Source organism: Triturus cristatus, chromosome 4_1 (assembly GCF_964204655.1).
Source record: "Triturus cristatus chromosome 4_1, aTriCri1.1, whole genome shotgun sequence".
Classification (NCBI taxonomy): Eukaryota; Metazoa; Chordata; class Amphibia; order Caudata; family Salamandridae; genus Triturus; species Triturus cristatus.
In genome coordinates, this window is record NC_140585.1 from 709,228,517 (window position 1) to 709,247,010 (window position 18,494).

At 43.9% G+C, this 18,494-nt stretch overlaps 1 protein-coding gene across 3 annotated transcripts in view; it reads left to right on the plus strand.

Annotated features, from left to right (window-relative positions):
• The window catches only part of LOC146855412 (uncharacterized), a 658,880-nt gene that overhangs the window by 194,375 nt on the left and 446,011 nt on the right, over positions 1-18,494 (plus strand). For all 3 annotated transcript variants that reach the window (XM_085653183.1, XM_085653184.1, XM_085653185.1), the window contains exon 4: positions 10,154-10,216. In XM_085653183.1, coding sequence (XP_085509309.1) covers positions 10,154-10,216 — 63 coding nt within the window. The remainder of the gene's footprint in view (positions 1-10,153; positions 10,217-18,494) is intronic.

Consider the following 18,494-nt stretch of genomic DNA (forward strand, 5'->3'; position numbering starts at 1 on the left):
AAATTACGAGCAAATGTAAAATGCAAATCTGCAGTTTTCCGCTATATTTTAATATGAAATGGTTGCGTCATTTTTTGGCATGCGGATTCATTTAAATAAAGCATGGCGAACAAAAGCTGCCCGTGTTCTGTTGTTCATAGACATTTTTTTACAATGACTGGCTCATTTTGCTGTACATCTTTACAGCGAATGGATCATAAGTACATAAAGTGATGTAATGGCGTATGTAATGTGGGGAATTTCTTATAGCAAGCATAACCCGAATTTCTCAAAATTATGCAAATGACACCCATGTAATTTAAATTTCACCAAGACCTAGGAAAGACATTGCTGAAGAAGCAAGAGATGACGTGTGGGATTTGTAGATGAGGATTTTAGAATTATGTAAATTTAGATTAATAATTTTTGGATTATGTAAGGGTCGAACCGAGTATGAGTGTGAAGAGCAAAGTGCTAAGAAAGGGAGTGATTGAGACACTCCTAAGAACACTACCCCCTTACACAGACCTTAGTGAAGTTGAACTCACAGCCTTGCATTTTCAGAATTGAAACATATTCATCGTAAGTATTCACAACACAATTGTTGTTGTTTATTTATTTGATACTGCTAAGAAGCACTGACAACAGGCCTGGCTTATTTTAGGTATATCTACGGTGTGTTATCAGTGCCTAATATGAGCCAGTAGTTGGCACTCATTTTTGGGGACTAGCACTTATATTTCCACATTAGACTTTGACTCAGAGAGAAAAACACCAAAGGGGAAGAAGGAAGGTGAAAGCTGTGATAAAAAAGAACCAACACGAATGAGATAAAGGTGGTGGATGAAAGAGGCATGAACCTGGAAACAAAGCTACATAGCTACATCCCACTTCAAGCGTTTGCAGTCTTTGGGTCCCACAGAATGGAAAGAAAGCTTCAGGAAACTGTTTCGCCTTTCCTTCTGTACACAGTCAAGTGCACAGTTTACAGAAGGTAGGTTCATACCTACCAGGCAGGAGCTTCCAAATGCTTATGGCAGCATACGTAATCAGACGACCAAGCAGTATTTGTCTTCAATCATCCTAAATGCTGTAAAGTCGTCCAGCAGAGGTAGGATGGTGGCATTACCTTCGTCTCGTGCATCAAGCACATCTTCCTTCATGGTTTATCAGAGTGCACTAGCCTTGTGTGCAGCAACCCACGGAAGCAAATTACTTTACCACCTCTCACTCCTTCAACCAGTGACAACCAATACAGGTATATAAGGGACAATTCTGGCGAGGACCAGAAAAGGCAGAGAGAGCGGTGACCCCTGCTCTGATGCAGGCTGCAGCCAGTGACTCAGCACAACCCTTCCTCTCTGTCCGCTTGGCTCTGCTGTGAAGCAAGCAAGCCCAAGCCCCGTGACTAATTGCAAGGGAGGGAGGAGGAGAGCAGAAAGAGTGGGGTGGAGGGGTGTTGGAGACAGGAGCAGGGGCGGCCTTAGGCATGTGCAAGCTGTGCACCTGCACAGGGCCACCAAACCCCAGGGGCCACCACGAGGAATCGGATACAATACATATTCGTGGCGGCCCCTGGCAGGGATTTGGCGCATGAACGACTGAGGCGTGCTAAATCCAATGTAATGCACGCTGAATGGTTGTTCTTATACTCTTTTCCTTTCTAACCCAGTCTTGTCTTTGTGTGGGGTCGGCCTTGTTTCGGGCTCTTCTGGTAGGTCTTGTGCTTGTTTAGAACTTTTTTTCCAGGAGAATCGAGCTTGTTTCAATAGTCCAGATCTGGCACAGTGCCCGCGAGTCCTGCAGCGAAGGGGTTACAGAAGCACCACGCATCACTGGCGGCAGGAGGGGTGGCAGCACCCGTGCACGGCGTGCAGCGAGCAGCACCGAGACCGGCCGAGGCCATGCACCGGCGCGCCTAGAGACCCTGGGCAAGAAAGGCCGCCTTGCAGAGGATAGCATGCCAGTGTGCAACCTTGGGTGCCAGCTGCGAGGTGAGCAGCCCGAGGGTCAGGGCATGGGGAGGGGGAGTGATGAGGTCATCGTGTGCCACTGCAGAGTGAACCCGAGGGAAGGTGAGCCATTGGACGAGGGTGTGGGGAGCCCTGGGGAGGAGGGCAGATCAGGCGTAGGAATGTATCCCAGCCCGTGGGGGTGAGGAGCCGGGGGCGTGGGGAAGGTTGGGTGAGGATGTTATTGTAGATGGTGTGTGCTTTGGGTCTGGGTGGAGGTAAGCCATGTGAGGTGGCGAGCTGGAGGTATTCTGGTGGTCATGGGAAGGGAGGGCATGATGAATCGTGAGAGAGAGCCTCTCTCTCACGATTTATTTCTGAGAGGGCGCGGGTCGGAGAGGTGGTCACCGTGCGCCAGGGGTAGGGAGTGGTACAGATCGGCGCTGTATGTTGAGGGAAGAGTGAGTCAGGAGTGCAGGGGCGGTGTTTACTTGTGGCTGAGGGGAGGCATGGTGACTTTTGGAGGTGTAACTTGGGAGGCACGGTCGTATTGGGGGAAGAGGAGAGCAGGGTACGAGGTGTTAGACGTAATGTTAAGGATTCATTAAAATGATTACAATTACTTATCAACAATCATGAAAACAGAGTATGAAGCTGATACTTGTGATCTAATGAGTGGATCTGCCTGCACAAATCTTTTAAAACATCGAGTGTTCGAATGTACTTGGCATTTGGTTATGTCTGTTTATATGGTGTTGAGGCAGACATGAAATGCAAGCACCTATGGATGGACGCCTGGAATAGGATGGCAGTGCCTACCCATGTTAACTCAATCTAATGCCCTTTTGCAGAGACCTTGGTAGGAGACTGGCTTCTTGATCATTTCTTTAATTACATTCCAGTGCTTGTCATGGGACTAGCAGAGAAAACTAGTTTAACTAGTCCTCAGTTTGCAATTGGTGAAGCAGCCGTCTCTGTCCATACTAGGGGCATAGTTACCATTGGTTCAGCAAGTACAGTGGTACTGAGACCCAAAACCCTCAGGGGCTCATTGAACCCTGATAATTGCTATATTTTACTTCCTGAGCAGCAGCCAAAGGGGCCATTTTCCTTGCTTATGCCACGGCCCATGGGGTCATTGGTACGCTGTGCTAGTGATTCCTACGTCTGCTTGAAAGTTGTCTCCTGAATGGATGTTCCTTGCACATTAATTTTGCTTCAGTGAACCTCTAGTGCCTTTTCATAGCCTTAGGACTCACTGTAATTAATCCTTGTTTAATAGGTGCTCTGAAAGCGAGCAGAACTGCTTGCTGGAATATGGCACTATACAAGAAACCTTAATTAAATATATTGTATTTTGTCTTTTGACAATGTGGTAAAGTGGACAAGTCTTTGGTTACCTGTAGGCTGTCTTCAGGATCAGTTAGTGACGTACTGAGACAATTCTCTGTGTGCCATGATTTCAAGGTAGCTTACTCTCTTCCTGCTAAGGTCACTTCCCAAATAGATCATGAACTATTCTCCAGGCTCTACTGTTCTCAGTGGACTGAGAAAACAGACCTTGTATGCCAAGTCACATGATCTACCCTATAGTTTTATAACACTCTTCAAATGAACCTTCCATATGTGGCTAGTCCTCATAATGTGTCATACATGTAGTGGGAAGGGTAATTACTATCAGTCAGTCAGTAATCTTTATTCGGATATTAAAACATCCAAGCAAGAACAAAACAATTACAAATTCCAGCAATGCATTAATATAACAAAATATCCTTGAAATATTTAAAATATGACAGTTCATCAGGGTTTATCCGAGACCTTAATAGCTAAATACCTCTGACAAAGCAGCAAAAACGAAGTATTTATAAAGTGCAGAGTTTTAACAGATTCAATGCAGGTGACACCAACAACATGAGATTTTAAAAATGCATAATCATAACCAAATTAAGACAATAAGTTATAATGTAAACTATATCATTTTAAAACATCATAACGCTTCCCAAGTTCAATAAACCGTTCATTTCATAATTAGGTTGTGACCTTAGCTAAGTCTGCAATAGGGACCAAAATATACATGAAAGCTTTAGGAAAACAACTTTAATCATAATACCCGACCCTCTCTACCCTAGAACAAAGTTGTTTACACCTCGCATCTAGTCTTCCTTAATTTTGCAGCTAGTCTTAGAAAATTCACTGTGCAGAACAACGTAAGGGGATCCGAAGAAAGTTTTAGGTATAAGAGTGCCACCCTTACCTGGGTAAATTTATTCTTTCTTAGAATAGTTTTTTAAAAAACTGCCCTTGGGTACTCATATAACGGACAAAAAAATACAAAATGAAGGGTATCCTGCGGAGATCCCAGATCGCAGCCGCACGGACCCTTTGACACAACATCTTTTGTGTACCCTGCGGGGATGGCTAAAATATGGTGTAAAAGATCTAATCTAAATCTGATCATTAAAAATCTGTCATTTTTGTTATATATATACGCCAGGTAAGGTTCTAAGCCTACTACAGATTTTGTTAAAATGTGGGCTCTCACTGAACCTTTCAGTATTTCACTATCTTCTCGTGCGCAAATTAGGCGCCTAAGGTGTTCAGCTTTTATGACAGCTTTTACCTGGGGCATCAAGGTCGTGGGCTCATCAAAGTAGTTTACAAATCCCAGCCACTTCAGAGTGTCCTTCACATATTTAAGCCAGGGTATCCGGAGTCCTTTGTCCCTGTTAATGCAGTCCTTTATTATTTGTCTACTTAGACTAGCCTCAGGGTTGGTCCAGATTTTGATCCAACACATTATTGGTTTGGTGCTTATCCTGTCGCTAATGTAAGGAAGCCCTAGCTCCTCATGGACAATGTAGGCAGGTGTACTTTGAGGAACTTGCAAAATCCTTCTAAGGAACTTATTTTCCTCCAGTTGTATCGGGGAAGTATTTCGGAATCCCCATACCTCGCTCCCATACATAGTTTTAGAGCAACAAATTGAATTATATAAATGCAATATTTCATTCAGTGACCAACGGCCTAATCTCGTGGCTCGATTCATAATTGAGCCCATTGTGCTCGTTTGTTGCTTACATTTCTCTGAGATTAGTGAATTACAATTGAGGAGTTTGTCGAATAATATCCCTAAATAATTAAAGACCTCGACCTTCTCTAATTTGTGTCCCCCAATTTTAAAGATAAAATTCTTTGTTGGTCTTTTTCCTGCTTCCATTATGTATGATTTTGTGAGATTAGGAGATAAATCTAGATTTGCCATAAACCCACTAAAGCCGTCGATGAGAGACTGAAGTCCCCTCCCTGTGCGGGATAAGAGGACTGCGTCGTCCGCGTATAAAAGGACGGGTATACTTCTTTTGCCTACTCTTGGACAGTCTACCCCCAACTCGACAAGTGCTTTATCCAGACCGTTTATGTATAACGTAAATAAAAAGGGCGCCAAAATGCAACCTTGTCTCACACCTCTAGTACATGAGAAATGTTCGGTAAGGTTCCCCTCATTGCTGTATCTGACCTGAGCTGTTGTATTTAGGTGTAATGTTTTAAGGATGTATATCAGTCCTGAGTCGACCCCAAGCAGCTCAAGAATCTCCCACAACTTCTCGCGATTCACCCGGTCAAAAGCTGCTGTCAGGTCCATAAAGGCCATTACTATCAATCAGTCAGGGTTTGTAAAGCTCAGCTGCTTCACACATAAGGGTCTCGAGGCGGTGTGGGATTCATGCTGCTGGATCATGCTGCTTGTTGGTTGAACAGCGAGGTCATGTGGTCCTTCCTGAACTGCTGGAGCGATGGTGAGGCTCTGAGGTGCAGGGGGAGGGTTTTCAGGTCTTCACTGCCAGGTGGGAGAAGTAGCGGCCTCCACTGTTTTATCAGCGGCTGCATTGGGTGGCTGCTAGGGAGATGGTTCTGGAACATATTTTCCTGGTAGGTTGGTGGAAATTCACTCGTTCATTAAGGTATGCTGGTCCTTCATTGTGTAGTCCAGGGAAGACATGGCTTGGCAGTTCGGGCTGGACTGTTCCCATGAGGCACAGGGTCAAGGCTGATTTGCATATGGCCATGTCTGAACTGGGGTGGTGTGGTGAGCAAAAAAACTATGGATTTAGGCCCAGATCTCTGTACTGGGGTGAATGTATGACATTGTTCTGCATTCTGTCCATCAACTATTGTTTTTGCAAGAAAATAAAAATGACACATCAAAATCTTTCAGCAGCCGCCACTGCTGATTGTCTTCTTTTTTTCCCTACCCACTGCTAGCCTCGCCCGCTGCATTGCAAGCAAAATGAAGAGAATTCGAGTACACAAATCTGGTTATTCGAAACGAAAGAGAAAAGTGGCTCAGCAGGCTTTGGTAGTGTCACAGGAAAGAGCAATCCTGAACTTTATCACCCAAGGGAAACCTAAAGATGGAGAATCCTCTGGCCAGAGTACTGCTGATGCACTAGGTAAAACAGGCGCTGACGACCATAAAGAAGAACAAAAAAATGATGATATCCATGAGCAGAATGATACCCATGAGCAGACCAATGAAAATGAACAAGGTGACTCTGAAATTGATACAAACATGCAGCAATTACCAACTCAGGATGAGGATTATTACAAAAGACCCTCAGACAGAGAAACTGAAACATCATTCATCGGTCCATCAACATCTGGCATTCTGAAGGAGGTTCAGAGTTTACAGACGGATGATGCTGGGATTGAAAAGAAAGCCAAAGAGCAAGACCATGTTACAAACCCTTGTTCTGAATAGGATTTATGTGATTGGAGGGATCCTACTTTGTGGCCGAACTCTCTTACGGACGCGCAACGTGTTTTTATTGTTGAAAGGGGTCCCTCCAGAGACCCAGATTCTAAAACAAAGTATTCAATTGATGAGCACTCAAAAAGTAAACGTCGTTTTTCTGTTACCATGTTACTGGTCATCTAATGCCTTTTCTGGACGTTTTATTAAAACACCTTCCTGAGCTCCGCCCCGCCCGGACCCCCTCTTCCGGGGCCCCCTACCTGCGCTCCCTGCACAGGGCCACCATGAGCCTAGAGCCGCCCCTGACAGGAGAATGAAATCAAACCATCGCGGTGCTCGTGAAAGGGCACCGCGCCTGCCATTACACATAATAGAAAGAACCTGCCAATCTATGCGGAGAAAATATCCAGTCCTGGGCCCAGGCAGCTGTGAGGAGCAGGAAAGGCACAGACAGCAGTGCCCTCTGCTCCGAGGCAGCCTGCAGCACAACCCTCCCTCTCCGTCCGTCCACATGGCTCTGCTGAGGCAGACTGGAGCCAGCTGACTGACAGAGAGGGGGCGTACATGAAAGTCTCCAGTTACAGGCACAGGCTACAGCATGAACAAGAAGGGCTGGGCGAGAACGGAGGGGGGAATGTGAGGAGCCTGAATATACGTGAGAAAAAGAGGAGGAGAAGGGAGATGCAAGCAAAGCATCAAAGGGCTGCGTGAGAAGGGAGGGGGGAATGCAAGGAGCAGCTGTGCACGTGCACGCCATTGTGCACTCAAGCTTTAGGCCTGCCAAACCATGTGGGTAGCACTTTTGAAAACCCACTTACAAAATGTCTCAAAGAGACAGCTTTCGCTGTCTCAGCGAGACCTAAAAAGAGTTCTCCCACACGGCATCTGAAGAGGGAATGCGTATGGAAACTGTGATTGTCTGATGCGCCTAAGTCTTGAACGGACGTGATGTATGGCCAAAGTGAACGAGTGAGAAGGCACCAAAGAAAAGCGACATAGGAGTGAGCCAATGGTAAGTAGGAGGAGGGAAAAACCTGGTATAATTGATGCCAACAGGTCTTGGAGACAGCACATGCGCGCTGATACTCGACCTAAAAAAACTAAAGGTGCTTTCAGATAGGCTATACAACCCTCCGAGTCTGCTCTTTTTTCGCATTACTCAGACTCCTTTGTTTTTTTACTAAACAATGGTAAAATACTCCATTGGGATACAACAGAATTCAGACTATCTCCATTCTTTTTTAAAATTATTATTATTATTTCTCAGTGTATTCACAGAGAACTTCAAGAAATCTGTGATGGTTGCTGACTTCAGTGGTATTCTAACACGACTATTATTCAGTGCTGAAATGTGACGCAAAAATGTATTTGCAGCTGTTCAATTTAGGGGCATGTTTACAAGGGAAGTGGCAGAGTGAGGCGTTAGACTTCCTGGCTTAACGCCTCACTCCGCCACTTCAGATACGCTGGGCTGCACCATATTTATAAGCATATGGTGCAGCCCTGCATATCCCCCTGGGCTGGCGCTACAATTACCAGGCTAGTGCCAACAAAGGCACCCTTGCCCCATAGTGAAAGGGTGTCTGCGCGTAGGGAAAGATTGTTTATGTTCCTGCACATAAACAATCTTTATATGCCGTTTTGTAACTTATATATGTGCAGCAGCACAGAAGCTACAAAACGGCATTTAAAAAAACTTATTGTTTATGTGCAGGAAGGTCCCCTTCCTGCACATAAACAATCATTGGCCTTTTGCTGTTTACATGTGTGCTGCACAACGCAGCACACATAAGCAGTAAAAACGAGGAGAAATGAAACATTTCTCCTCGTTGCACCAGGGTAAGACCAGGTTTTCCCTGGTCTTAATTCTGGCGCAGCCTCCTACTTACGCCTCCCTTGTAAATATGGGATAGTGTCAGAATCAATGGGTGTTGCGGTGGAACGGCCACAGCAACACCCATTGTCCTACCCTTTCACGCTAAGCATTGCATGAAAGGCGGCCTTAATTACAAGGCAACTTTAAGCCACGTTAAGTGGCTTAAGGCTGCCTTGTAAATAAGGCGAAGCCCCTACGGCCAGAGGAACGTTGTAAAAAGTGATGTTCCTGTGGCGATAAGGGCTTTTAAATATGCCCCTAAGTTGTTTTGTTTTGAGTTGACCGTGAAAAATTATTTGCCTCTGACATTATTTTGGGGAGTGTTTTGTTCCCATTCTCACACTGAAAACACAATTATTCAAGCCCTTTTATTGGAGAAAATTTGCAACTCAAGTGTTGTCAGGCTGTGAAACTACCTGTAAATTGTTGCAAATACCAACAAACATGAGGGGTGTTCACAAAGTGTTACAGTAGAATGCCCCCAAATCTGCCCATTGACTCACTGGGAAAATTCGCCATGCTAACGTCATTTTCATTTGAGCAAATTCCATTTGCAAGCAAAATCAACAATTCCTGATTCGTTTAATCAGGAATCTTATTTTTCTGTGCAATTTTTGTGTTGCCTCTCTTTTCGAGATCCGAGACAGAGTTTGCTGATAGTGCCCAGTCGGGAGCTCCACGTACAAATCTGGGACATGCATCCTAGACACAGAAATCAGTCTTTTCTGCTTATGCTGTTAAAGGTAGAACACCACCAGATGAGTGTGAGATACAGAGGGGCAGAAGAGCTAGTGATTCTACTGGTTGTGTTTGGGTGTGTGCGAGCTTTACAGTCCTTGTTAAGGGCGTTGAAGGCCCACACGAAGGTGGATGCAGTCACAAATTAACCAGATGCATAGGAGCACGCACTTGCCATGTTGCTCTGTCAGCAATTGTGCAGTAACATAACTTTTCTCTTTTGTGTAGGCTTTACCATATCCAGAAGATGTATTACAGGCAGTATTAAATGTCCATCACGTCCTGGGTTATGCCTATTCAGCGAATTCCCACAGGGAATCCTTGCATGCATATATGCCTTTATGAGAGTAGCACGTGGACAGGCTTCATTATTGCCATGGGTCCTTGGCCCTATGCAAATGACGGAATAATATATTTTGAATAACTTTGCTGCAAGAACAAACACACACATTGTATTACAGAAAAGACCAATAGAAGTGTTTTTTTTTACAGGTGGTATTATTTTGATCCTCTGGTCCCTGGCAATGTGTCTGTAAATACTGTGCTCAACATTGTTTCATTCGTGGCTTCAGTGTAGTCGTGATAGGCGGTGCAACATCTTTTCAGTGTCTATACAGGACAGGATCCTTGCTGTTGATGGTAGACGAGCCAGTACCTGAAATGCTGGTACTATGCAGCACTGCGTATGCTGGTAGAGCCTTGATTTATGAGGTGCCACTTCTGTAAGACTGTTTCAATAAGTATTGCAGTCCTCCTACTGTACTTCTGAACCATTGGGCAACACTATCTTCACTCTGTATGTAACTATAAATTTGGAGACAAAGTCATCATTTAATGTATTTTATTTTTCCTTAGGGTCTGGTACCATTCCCACAGGAGATGTACAGCCAAGGAAGATTCATAAGTGGATATAATGAGGTATATATTTTGCATGTTAATAGAAAATAAATGTTTCAGGCTTAAAAGATGAGATAAACCAATGATTGGATAGAACAATTAAGATGCTATTTATCGTGTTAAACACAAATGCTCATTCAAGTAGAACCCTGATCAAGAAAGAAATGTGACCTAAAGAAAATGGGAGCAGTCTAATGGCTACACCATTTTAAGCAAATATTGCAAAAATAACATTGAATATTGCTTTGTAATCATTAATGTATCCCTAGAACGAGTGGTGTACCAGCTGATCTGGAATAATCTTCTGAGGCCGCTGTTAAAAAAACCCATAAGCTCCAATAGTTTTAGATCTGTTGCAGGCCTCCTCTTTAGAAGCAACGTTTTAGATAAAGTAGTGACTAACCAACTACAACCAGGCTTCCAGTTTCAGATTTTGAAATATGTTGCTAGGTTAAGTGTTCATACTGCTAGTTGATTTGCCTATTTTCTAATATGTACTTGTGGGTCACAGCAGCATTGAACCACTGACTTCAATATTTCTCTTTTGTGGACATCAAGACAAAACAACCTCCAGTTCTAGTCCTATGCCGATGACGCCCACATTGCTTTTAACAGTAAATCTAGGTCGAACACGATCCATCATAAGTCAATTAGATTAAAACAGAGTGGTATAGACCAACCACTGGTTGCAAAGTACCAATCCTGTGGGCATAATGCCCAAATTGTTTGGTCAGGCCAGGCCTCAAAATACAAAGGTAAAAAACCTAGTGTCAGACTGGAACACCATCTCTCTCAGCAGGTCCTGCTATTTCATCCAGTGTGCCTGAAGAAAAAACATATGGTACATCACACATGGGGATATAGGATAGGCAAGCCCTTAGACCACTAAATTCCAAAACATGGGGTTGTCTTGCAACTGACCTAAAAAGAAAAAGGACACATTTCAACCACTAAGAACGTCCTGCATTGGCTATCGGTGGAGGCAAGATTACACTAAATATGCCCCTGCTTTTTACATAAGTTTATGCCCAGCATCATCCCACAATATCCTACAGATAAGATTAAAACCTACAAGCCAAAATTGCTGTTTTTCCATTGAAAACTACTTGTCCCAAGCAGCCTATAGGCACACTGCCAGAGGTAGGAGAGTTTTTAAGATTTTGCTTTGTTTTTAAGTTCCTCCCACTTGGACATTGAGACCGTAGGTAGTCGCCTAGAGACAATTTAATCATTGTAATTGCCTAATAAATGTTCCTAATAATAGTAATGTAATATATGGGAGTTTGCAATCTCGGTATAAAAGCCCATTTCTAATTTATTTATTCCAGTCCAGTTGTGACATCTCTAGACACCCGTAATAAAGAAATGGAGTAGCTTCTCAACTGTAATAAGATATTAGAGTGGAGTTCTGACATCAGAATGGCTGCTGCCAGAGATAGTAGCTAGGGTTAAAGGAAAATGTATTTTCCTTCTTCTATTATGTTTTTCTACAAATAAAAAGTGATCAGTAGAAAGCTGATATTTAAAGCAGCCATATTTTGTTGTTTTTCTATGCTATAGGCCATTACCAAAAAGGTAGCTTCTGTGCATGTTTCTATACAATCTGGGTCACAGCATTCTTTTTTAATCTGATCCCCATTAATCTTATTCTAATATAGCTTTGCAAAAAGTATTAACTGCTTTTTAGTGTATTTTATTTTGGCGTATTCATTCCACTTTTATTCTTCATGTGCGCAATTAACATGAAAGAGCAAGACATCAAGGATTTTAGTGGTTTGCAGAAAGGGTGGTGTTTTGATCATGTATTATAAGGAACAACATACCCTGTGCCATACATTAAAAGGATATTGCAAGTTGCCTTCGAGCTCCTTATAAAGGAACTCCGCCTTTGGCCTTGTTCCTCTATGGTCCAGGACCTCCTTGGTGACTTGCAGCATTCTTATAATTTCCAGCAGACACTACTGTATCCCATACGGTGAACTATTCACAGGTTGTACAGGGCTGTGGTATATCTATAAAGGGTGCCACGCTAAGTTTTATACTGTTTCAATGATGCTTCGCTTATTACATTGAACATGGGGTACAACCAAGAATTTTCAGATGAAAAAATGTGTGAGGTTTCACCTTTATTTTCACTATATTGTTTTAGCGACATAAACCTAATAAAACATTCTGAGTAACAGATGTTACCTAGCCAGACTCTCAATCCCATCAGTAATACATTATTTGCTTCATTAGTGGTAAAGCAAAACAGAAAGAGGAGCACTGGGTAGACCCTTAGCGTAAGCACGCTGCTGATTGGCAGTCTGAGATCTTTGAAGCTGTTATTCTTTAAGTACCTGTGAGTGTGTATGTAGTAATGTTTGTATGTAGGGTAATTGTGTAATTGCCTTTTGTACTTTTATGTGTGAGAATGTCATGTCCTTTTTGGATGCTCTCAAGGTATTTAACTATGATTGTAATCATTTTTAGAATGGTGACCATTTTCATCCTTTTCTAATACTTTTGGTGATGGATGGAATGCTTGAATTAATCTCAGCCACTGATAATTACTCAGATCCACGTCCCAGTCTATGGTTGTCTTGAGTGGCATGGTGGTTGAAAAACAATAGACTAGAATGTGGCTTGAGTGATTGCCAGTGCCTGAGATTAGTTCAAGCATTCCATCCATCACCTTGTTATTGCAGTTGACGCCCTAAGTGTGATGAGAATGCCCAGACTTGGGTCCCATGCTCACTGTGCTGTAAGACTCAAGCTACATTCTACTGGCAGTTCAGGGTGGACTGTTGTCAAGAGGAGCCGAGTCGGTACTAATTTGCACTGATTTGAAAATATTCTCAGCCACTGGTAATTACTTGGGCTTCAACACAGTTCATCGTTGTCTAGCGTGGCATTGTGGTCAAAAAATGATGGACTGGAATGCGGCCCAAGTGATTACCAGTGGCTGAGATTAATTCAAGTATTCCATTCATCACCTTATTGCTGCATATTTGTTTTAAAGCAGCAAAGTTTTTGTACCAGACCCTGGCTTTTCCAGTTGAGAGGCTACATATTTCTTTTTATTATCAACTTTCATGTTATTTCTTCAATAAAATGCAGATGACCTACTTGAATATTACAGGAGATTTGTCAAGGGGTATGGCACCACTGTTGAAGCTCCCTTGACTGAGCTGGCTTCCAGGAAGCACCCCAAGAAGGTGAACTGGACTGACACCTGTCAGAAAGCTTTTGATGACCTGAAATCTGCCATGTGCACAGCGCCCGTGCTCAAGGCACCCAACTTCTTACAGGAATTCGTGGTGCAGACAGATGCTTCAGAGCATGGTGTTGGGGCTGTTCTCTCAGACCTAAATCAGGAGGGCCTAGACCAACTCGTAGCCTACATTAATAGCAGGTTACTTCCAGAGGAACAGAGATGGAGTGTGATTGAGCATGAGGCATTTGCTGTAGTCTGGGCACTGAAGAAGTTGAGGCCCTACTTGTTTGGGACTCACGTCCGGGTTCAGACCGACCACAGGCCCCTCAGATGGTTGATGCAGATGAGGCGTGAGAACTCAAAACTGTTGAGGTGGTCCATTTCCCTACAGGGGATGGAATTTACAGTGGAACACCACCCTGGTACAGAGCATGCCAATGCTGATGGTCTGTCCATATTTTTCCACCTTAGTGAAGAGAACTCCCAGGAGGGTGGGTACTTCTCCCCACTTTTCAGCTGGAGGGGACACATGTTAGACCTGGCATCCTTGGCTTGGTTTTTCCCAGTATCTTTGCCTCTGCCTCCTGTATTTTTTGCTATGTTCTGATTTTAATATTTGCTAGTCTAGATGCTTTGGGCACTTTGCCACTGCTGATCAGTGCCAAAGTGCAAGTGCTCCCTCAGTAAATTGTGAATATGGATTGATGTTTCCATGATTGGCTGGGTTGACGTACTACTAAGTCCCTAGTACAGTGCACTGTGTGTGCCCAGGGTCTGTAAGTCAACTGCTGCTAGTTGCCCTGCAGCACTGATTGTGCCACCCACACAAGCAACCCTTAAAAAGGGTCTCAGACCTGCCATTGCAGAGTCTGTGCGCAGTGTGGTATTGCCGTGTCGATCTAGCAAGTGCACCCACTTTTGAACCGATGAAGCTTTTTCAAATGAAATGGAATAAAAATGGAATTAAATGAAGTTAAATGAATTATCGTTTTGAATTGGAATATCATTGAACACTTGTGCTGTGGTGAAACTACGCTTCATTACTTTGTGAAGTGCACCCACTTGCCAGGCCCTAACCTTCCCTCTCCCCTAAGGTAGGCCTAAGGTACCCTAGTGGGCAGGGTTCAGTGTATGTGAGAGATAGGACATGTCCTGATGTGTGTGACATGTCCTAATAGTGAACTACAATGAATTACATTTTTCACTATTTAAAGGCCATCTGTCTCATAGGATAGAATGGGAGTTTATTTATAAATATACCTTCCCATTGGGACAAGATAGGAATGTACATTTTAGAATGCCTGAACTCAGAATATAAAGATGCATCTTTTGGTAAGGTTGATTCTGCATTTTAGAAAGTGGGTATTTTCTTGCTTAGCCATCCTGTGTGCCTCTGCTAGATTGTGGATTGACTGTCTGGCTTTGTAGTGACAGGGGCTGGGGATGTGCATTCATTGTAGACAGCCACTGGGGGGGTTGAGGAGTTTCCTACCTTTCCTAGATGAGTCAGGGCTGGGCTGAATAGACCTGGGCTGCATTTAGAGTAGGGGGACATGCTTAATCTAGGCAATTCAGGGTTTGGTACCTCATCTGTCCCACAGGTGGGGAAACCAATTTTGAAACTCCTGCGCTCCGGGAGGGCAACAGCACTTCTCCGATCCTGTTGTTCAGAGACTGCCATCCCGGGCTCTCAAATGGCTGAAGTCCTAAATGCCGCAGTAGACGAGGGCTGGGGGAGTGAAGATTTTGATATATCTACAGTGCTCACTACTTCTTCCAAATCGAATCTTGGCAGTAGTATTGTGTACCCTGCCACAATCCAAGAATTAACTGTGATAGTCTACTCATGAGAAAGTGCTCAACAAGGCGTTTTCCCCTGCTGATATTGCCGACGCTGCTTTGGTTTATACAGTTCAGGCTTTTGAGTCCTGCGGGCTTGCTGGTCAGGATTCATTGGCAAATTTGAACCAGCGAAACGTCGACCCTTTGAGTACTGGTCTCGGCAACGTGGGCAATGGTGACATTGAAAACTGTGCAATTGGTAACAAGGGGCAGATCAGGGCTTCCGGTGGCAGCGGGAGTGTTACCGTTGTGGAATCCATATAGCTCGAGGGCACTGATTTCTCTTCCGACGTTCACGTACAGCAGCATGAAACCCTGTCTAGTCCTAAAAGCAGATCTACAGCCTCGAGCAGTATCAAAAGTAACACCTCGGAGGGGGGAGAGCTGCTAAAGGGAATGGCCCCAAACCAGCCATGGTAGGCAAAGGTAAAGGTGGCAAAGGTCGGGGGGTCGGAGTCAAGGCACAGGTGACAGAGGTGCTGGGACGGCTTAAGGGCTCAGCGAATGCAACAAAGATCGGCCCATTGCGGAAGTGGGTCTCTTCTAAAGGCGAAGTTAAAACCATTATATCTAGATTATCTAATCCAGGGGACCCTGGGAATATTCTAATGACTACCTCGCATAAAGGTTGTCCGGATTTGGCGGCAAGTACTTCTATTAGTACCCTCGAGGCTCCTCTTGTTGCTTGCCGGGGCACTGAGGATTCGCATGCTCAGGACAGTTCTCAAATTGGGACAAATGGCGGAGGTCAAAACTCTCTGCTAATGCCAACAGCTATGGAGACAGCGCAAGCCTTGGGGTCTACCTTTTGTTTTCCTACGTCTCTAACTCCATCTTTGACCTCTCCCATGCTTCTGCCAGTATCCTCCTCAATATCATCTGTAAAAGAAATAGGAAGAGCGAGTTACATTCAGCATATCCACCCGGCCGGTAGGGAGGGTGGGGATGATGAACCTTCACTCACCGGAATTATGCAGGCGCTCGCCATTCAGAGAGCGGAAGCACAAGACTACTATTAGCAGGCTAAGGTCGACAGTATTGAAATCAAGCAAGCTCTGTCAGAAGTGACTGTTCAGGTGTCCCACTTAACCTCTGAGGTCAATGATCTTCAACAACGGGTGGCAGCCGCGGAGGAGGTTAATATCCAAACGGTGACCTTGGCTAAATTTCATGATTCTCAAATGTCTATCATGCAACTCAAGATCAATGATCTTGAAAATCAGAAACGGCGTCAGAATCTGAGGATCTTTGGAATTCCGGAAAGCAGAGAAGGCTCTGACCCACGGGCATTCATTGTAAATCTGTTTCAAAAGGCCTTCCCTGATTTAGCAGACTGGGACATGAACACACAGGTCCAGCGAGCACATAGATTGCCTCTATTCCTTCCACAAAGTAGTCAAGCCAAACCAAATTTTGCTAGGCCCATTTTTGTGTTTTTGGGCAATTTTTTGCTTTGTCAAGTGATTTTCTTTAAGGCACGCCCCACGGCTCCTGTTAAAATAGACACTATGTCTATTTTTGTACGCTCAGACTTGTGTAAATCAACTATGGATAAACGCTGGCAGCTCCGTCAACTGATGGATCCTTTCAAAGATGTATGCACGCAGGTTTTTTTACAGGAGCCAGCTCGATTAAAAGTCATTAAGGATGGTCTTACACATTTTTTTTTCAGCGAGCAGGAGGCTAAAAAGGCGCTCCTTAAGTGGCAATCTACCTCCAAAGACTGCTCTGATCCTAGTGATGGCTTTAAAGGGGGAAAAGAAAAAGGGGGAGAAAAGAAAGGGAAAGAAAAAGGAGGAAGGGAAGGAACAAGAGAAGGCAGAAAAAAGGGATGATCAATAATCAGTAATTAGCTTTTTATGCTTGTGTAAACTTTTTGTTGGATGTTACATTGGGTATTGCCAATTTTGGTCAATTTTGGGCTTTCTGGTGTTTTTTTTTTGTGCTTTCCCTTTGCGCTATGCTATGTTTATTTGACGGTGGTGTGGCTGGGACACGGTGGGCTCGGGAGGGTTCCTAGGGAGGGTGGCAGGGTGTGCGTCTTCTGTATGCTGTCAGTCCAGGACAGCAAGGAAGGGGGAGATTCCTTTTCTAAGGTACGGGGTGGGGGTCGAGTGGGTGAGGGATGTGTGGAGACTGTGGTGTTGCTAATCTCGGTCACTTTTTTTGGGTTAGTGGGAGGGAGGGGGATAAATAGCCAAGTCATAGGTAAAAATGCACAGATAGAGCACAGGACTAAGGGGTTGACATATTGGTGGATGAAGATTGGTCAGAATAAATAAAACTTATATAATGCCTTGTGTTAAATTTATGAGTTGGAACATCTCTGGGCTGAATCAGGCCAATAAAAGACGCTTGGTCGCAGAAGAACTTAAGTTGTTTAAACCTCATATAGTTGGGCTCGCTGAAACACACCTGGCTTTAACAAATATGACATGATTGTGTGCACCTCACAGTCAGCATCTATTTGTGGGGCGGCTTTATTGAAGTTTAAACAATGTACAATATCAGTGTTGCGTACTTTAGCCAATTCCAAGGGAAGATGGGCAATTGCCCAACTCCTGATGTTTGGTCACAAGGTTGCGATATGTATGGTTATTGGCCCTAATGTCGACTGCCCTGAGGTTATATCTTTTTTGTGCTCTAAACTACTGGAATGGGCTGGGGATCCGGTAGTTATGGGAGATTTTAATTGCATCTTAGATTTTAAAAAATGACACTACGAATACTGCAACACGATTTCAAATGGGTCAGATGAGGGCAGCTATATACGACTTGTTGCACATATATCAAATGAAGGACGTCTGGAGAAAACTTTATCCTACAATACCAGGGTACACTTTCTTCTCAAATCCGCATAAAAACTATTCCAGGATTGATATGATCTTCACTAATAAAGCTATGCTGGAAAATTCCTCTATGGAGGTGTGCCCGAAAGTCACATCAGACCACAACCCAATTATATTTACTGCTTACTTTCAGCTTGAGGGTAAAGAGCCATTTAAAGGATTTCTCATTTTCCAGGCACCTCCTTAGTAATCCTGACTATGTAACTTATATGCAAGGAATACTGAGGGAATACATAGAGAACAATCAACACACTGCATCTTGCGCAATAGTCTGGTATTGTCTGAAGGCATATGTTAAAGGGGCAACACTTCAATACATCATTAAGCAGAATCAGCTTAATGCAAGTGTGGTAGAGAATTAGCATAGGTGGTACACTGAATTAGAGCAGTTGCATGCTCGAGCAATTGCCCT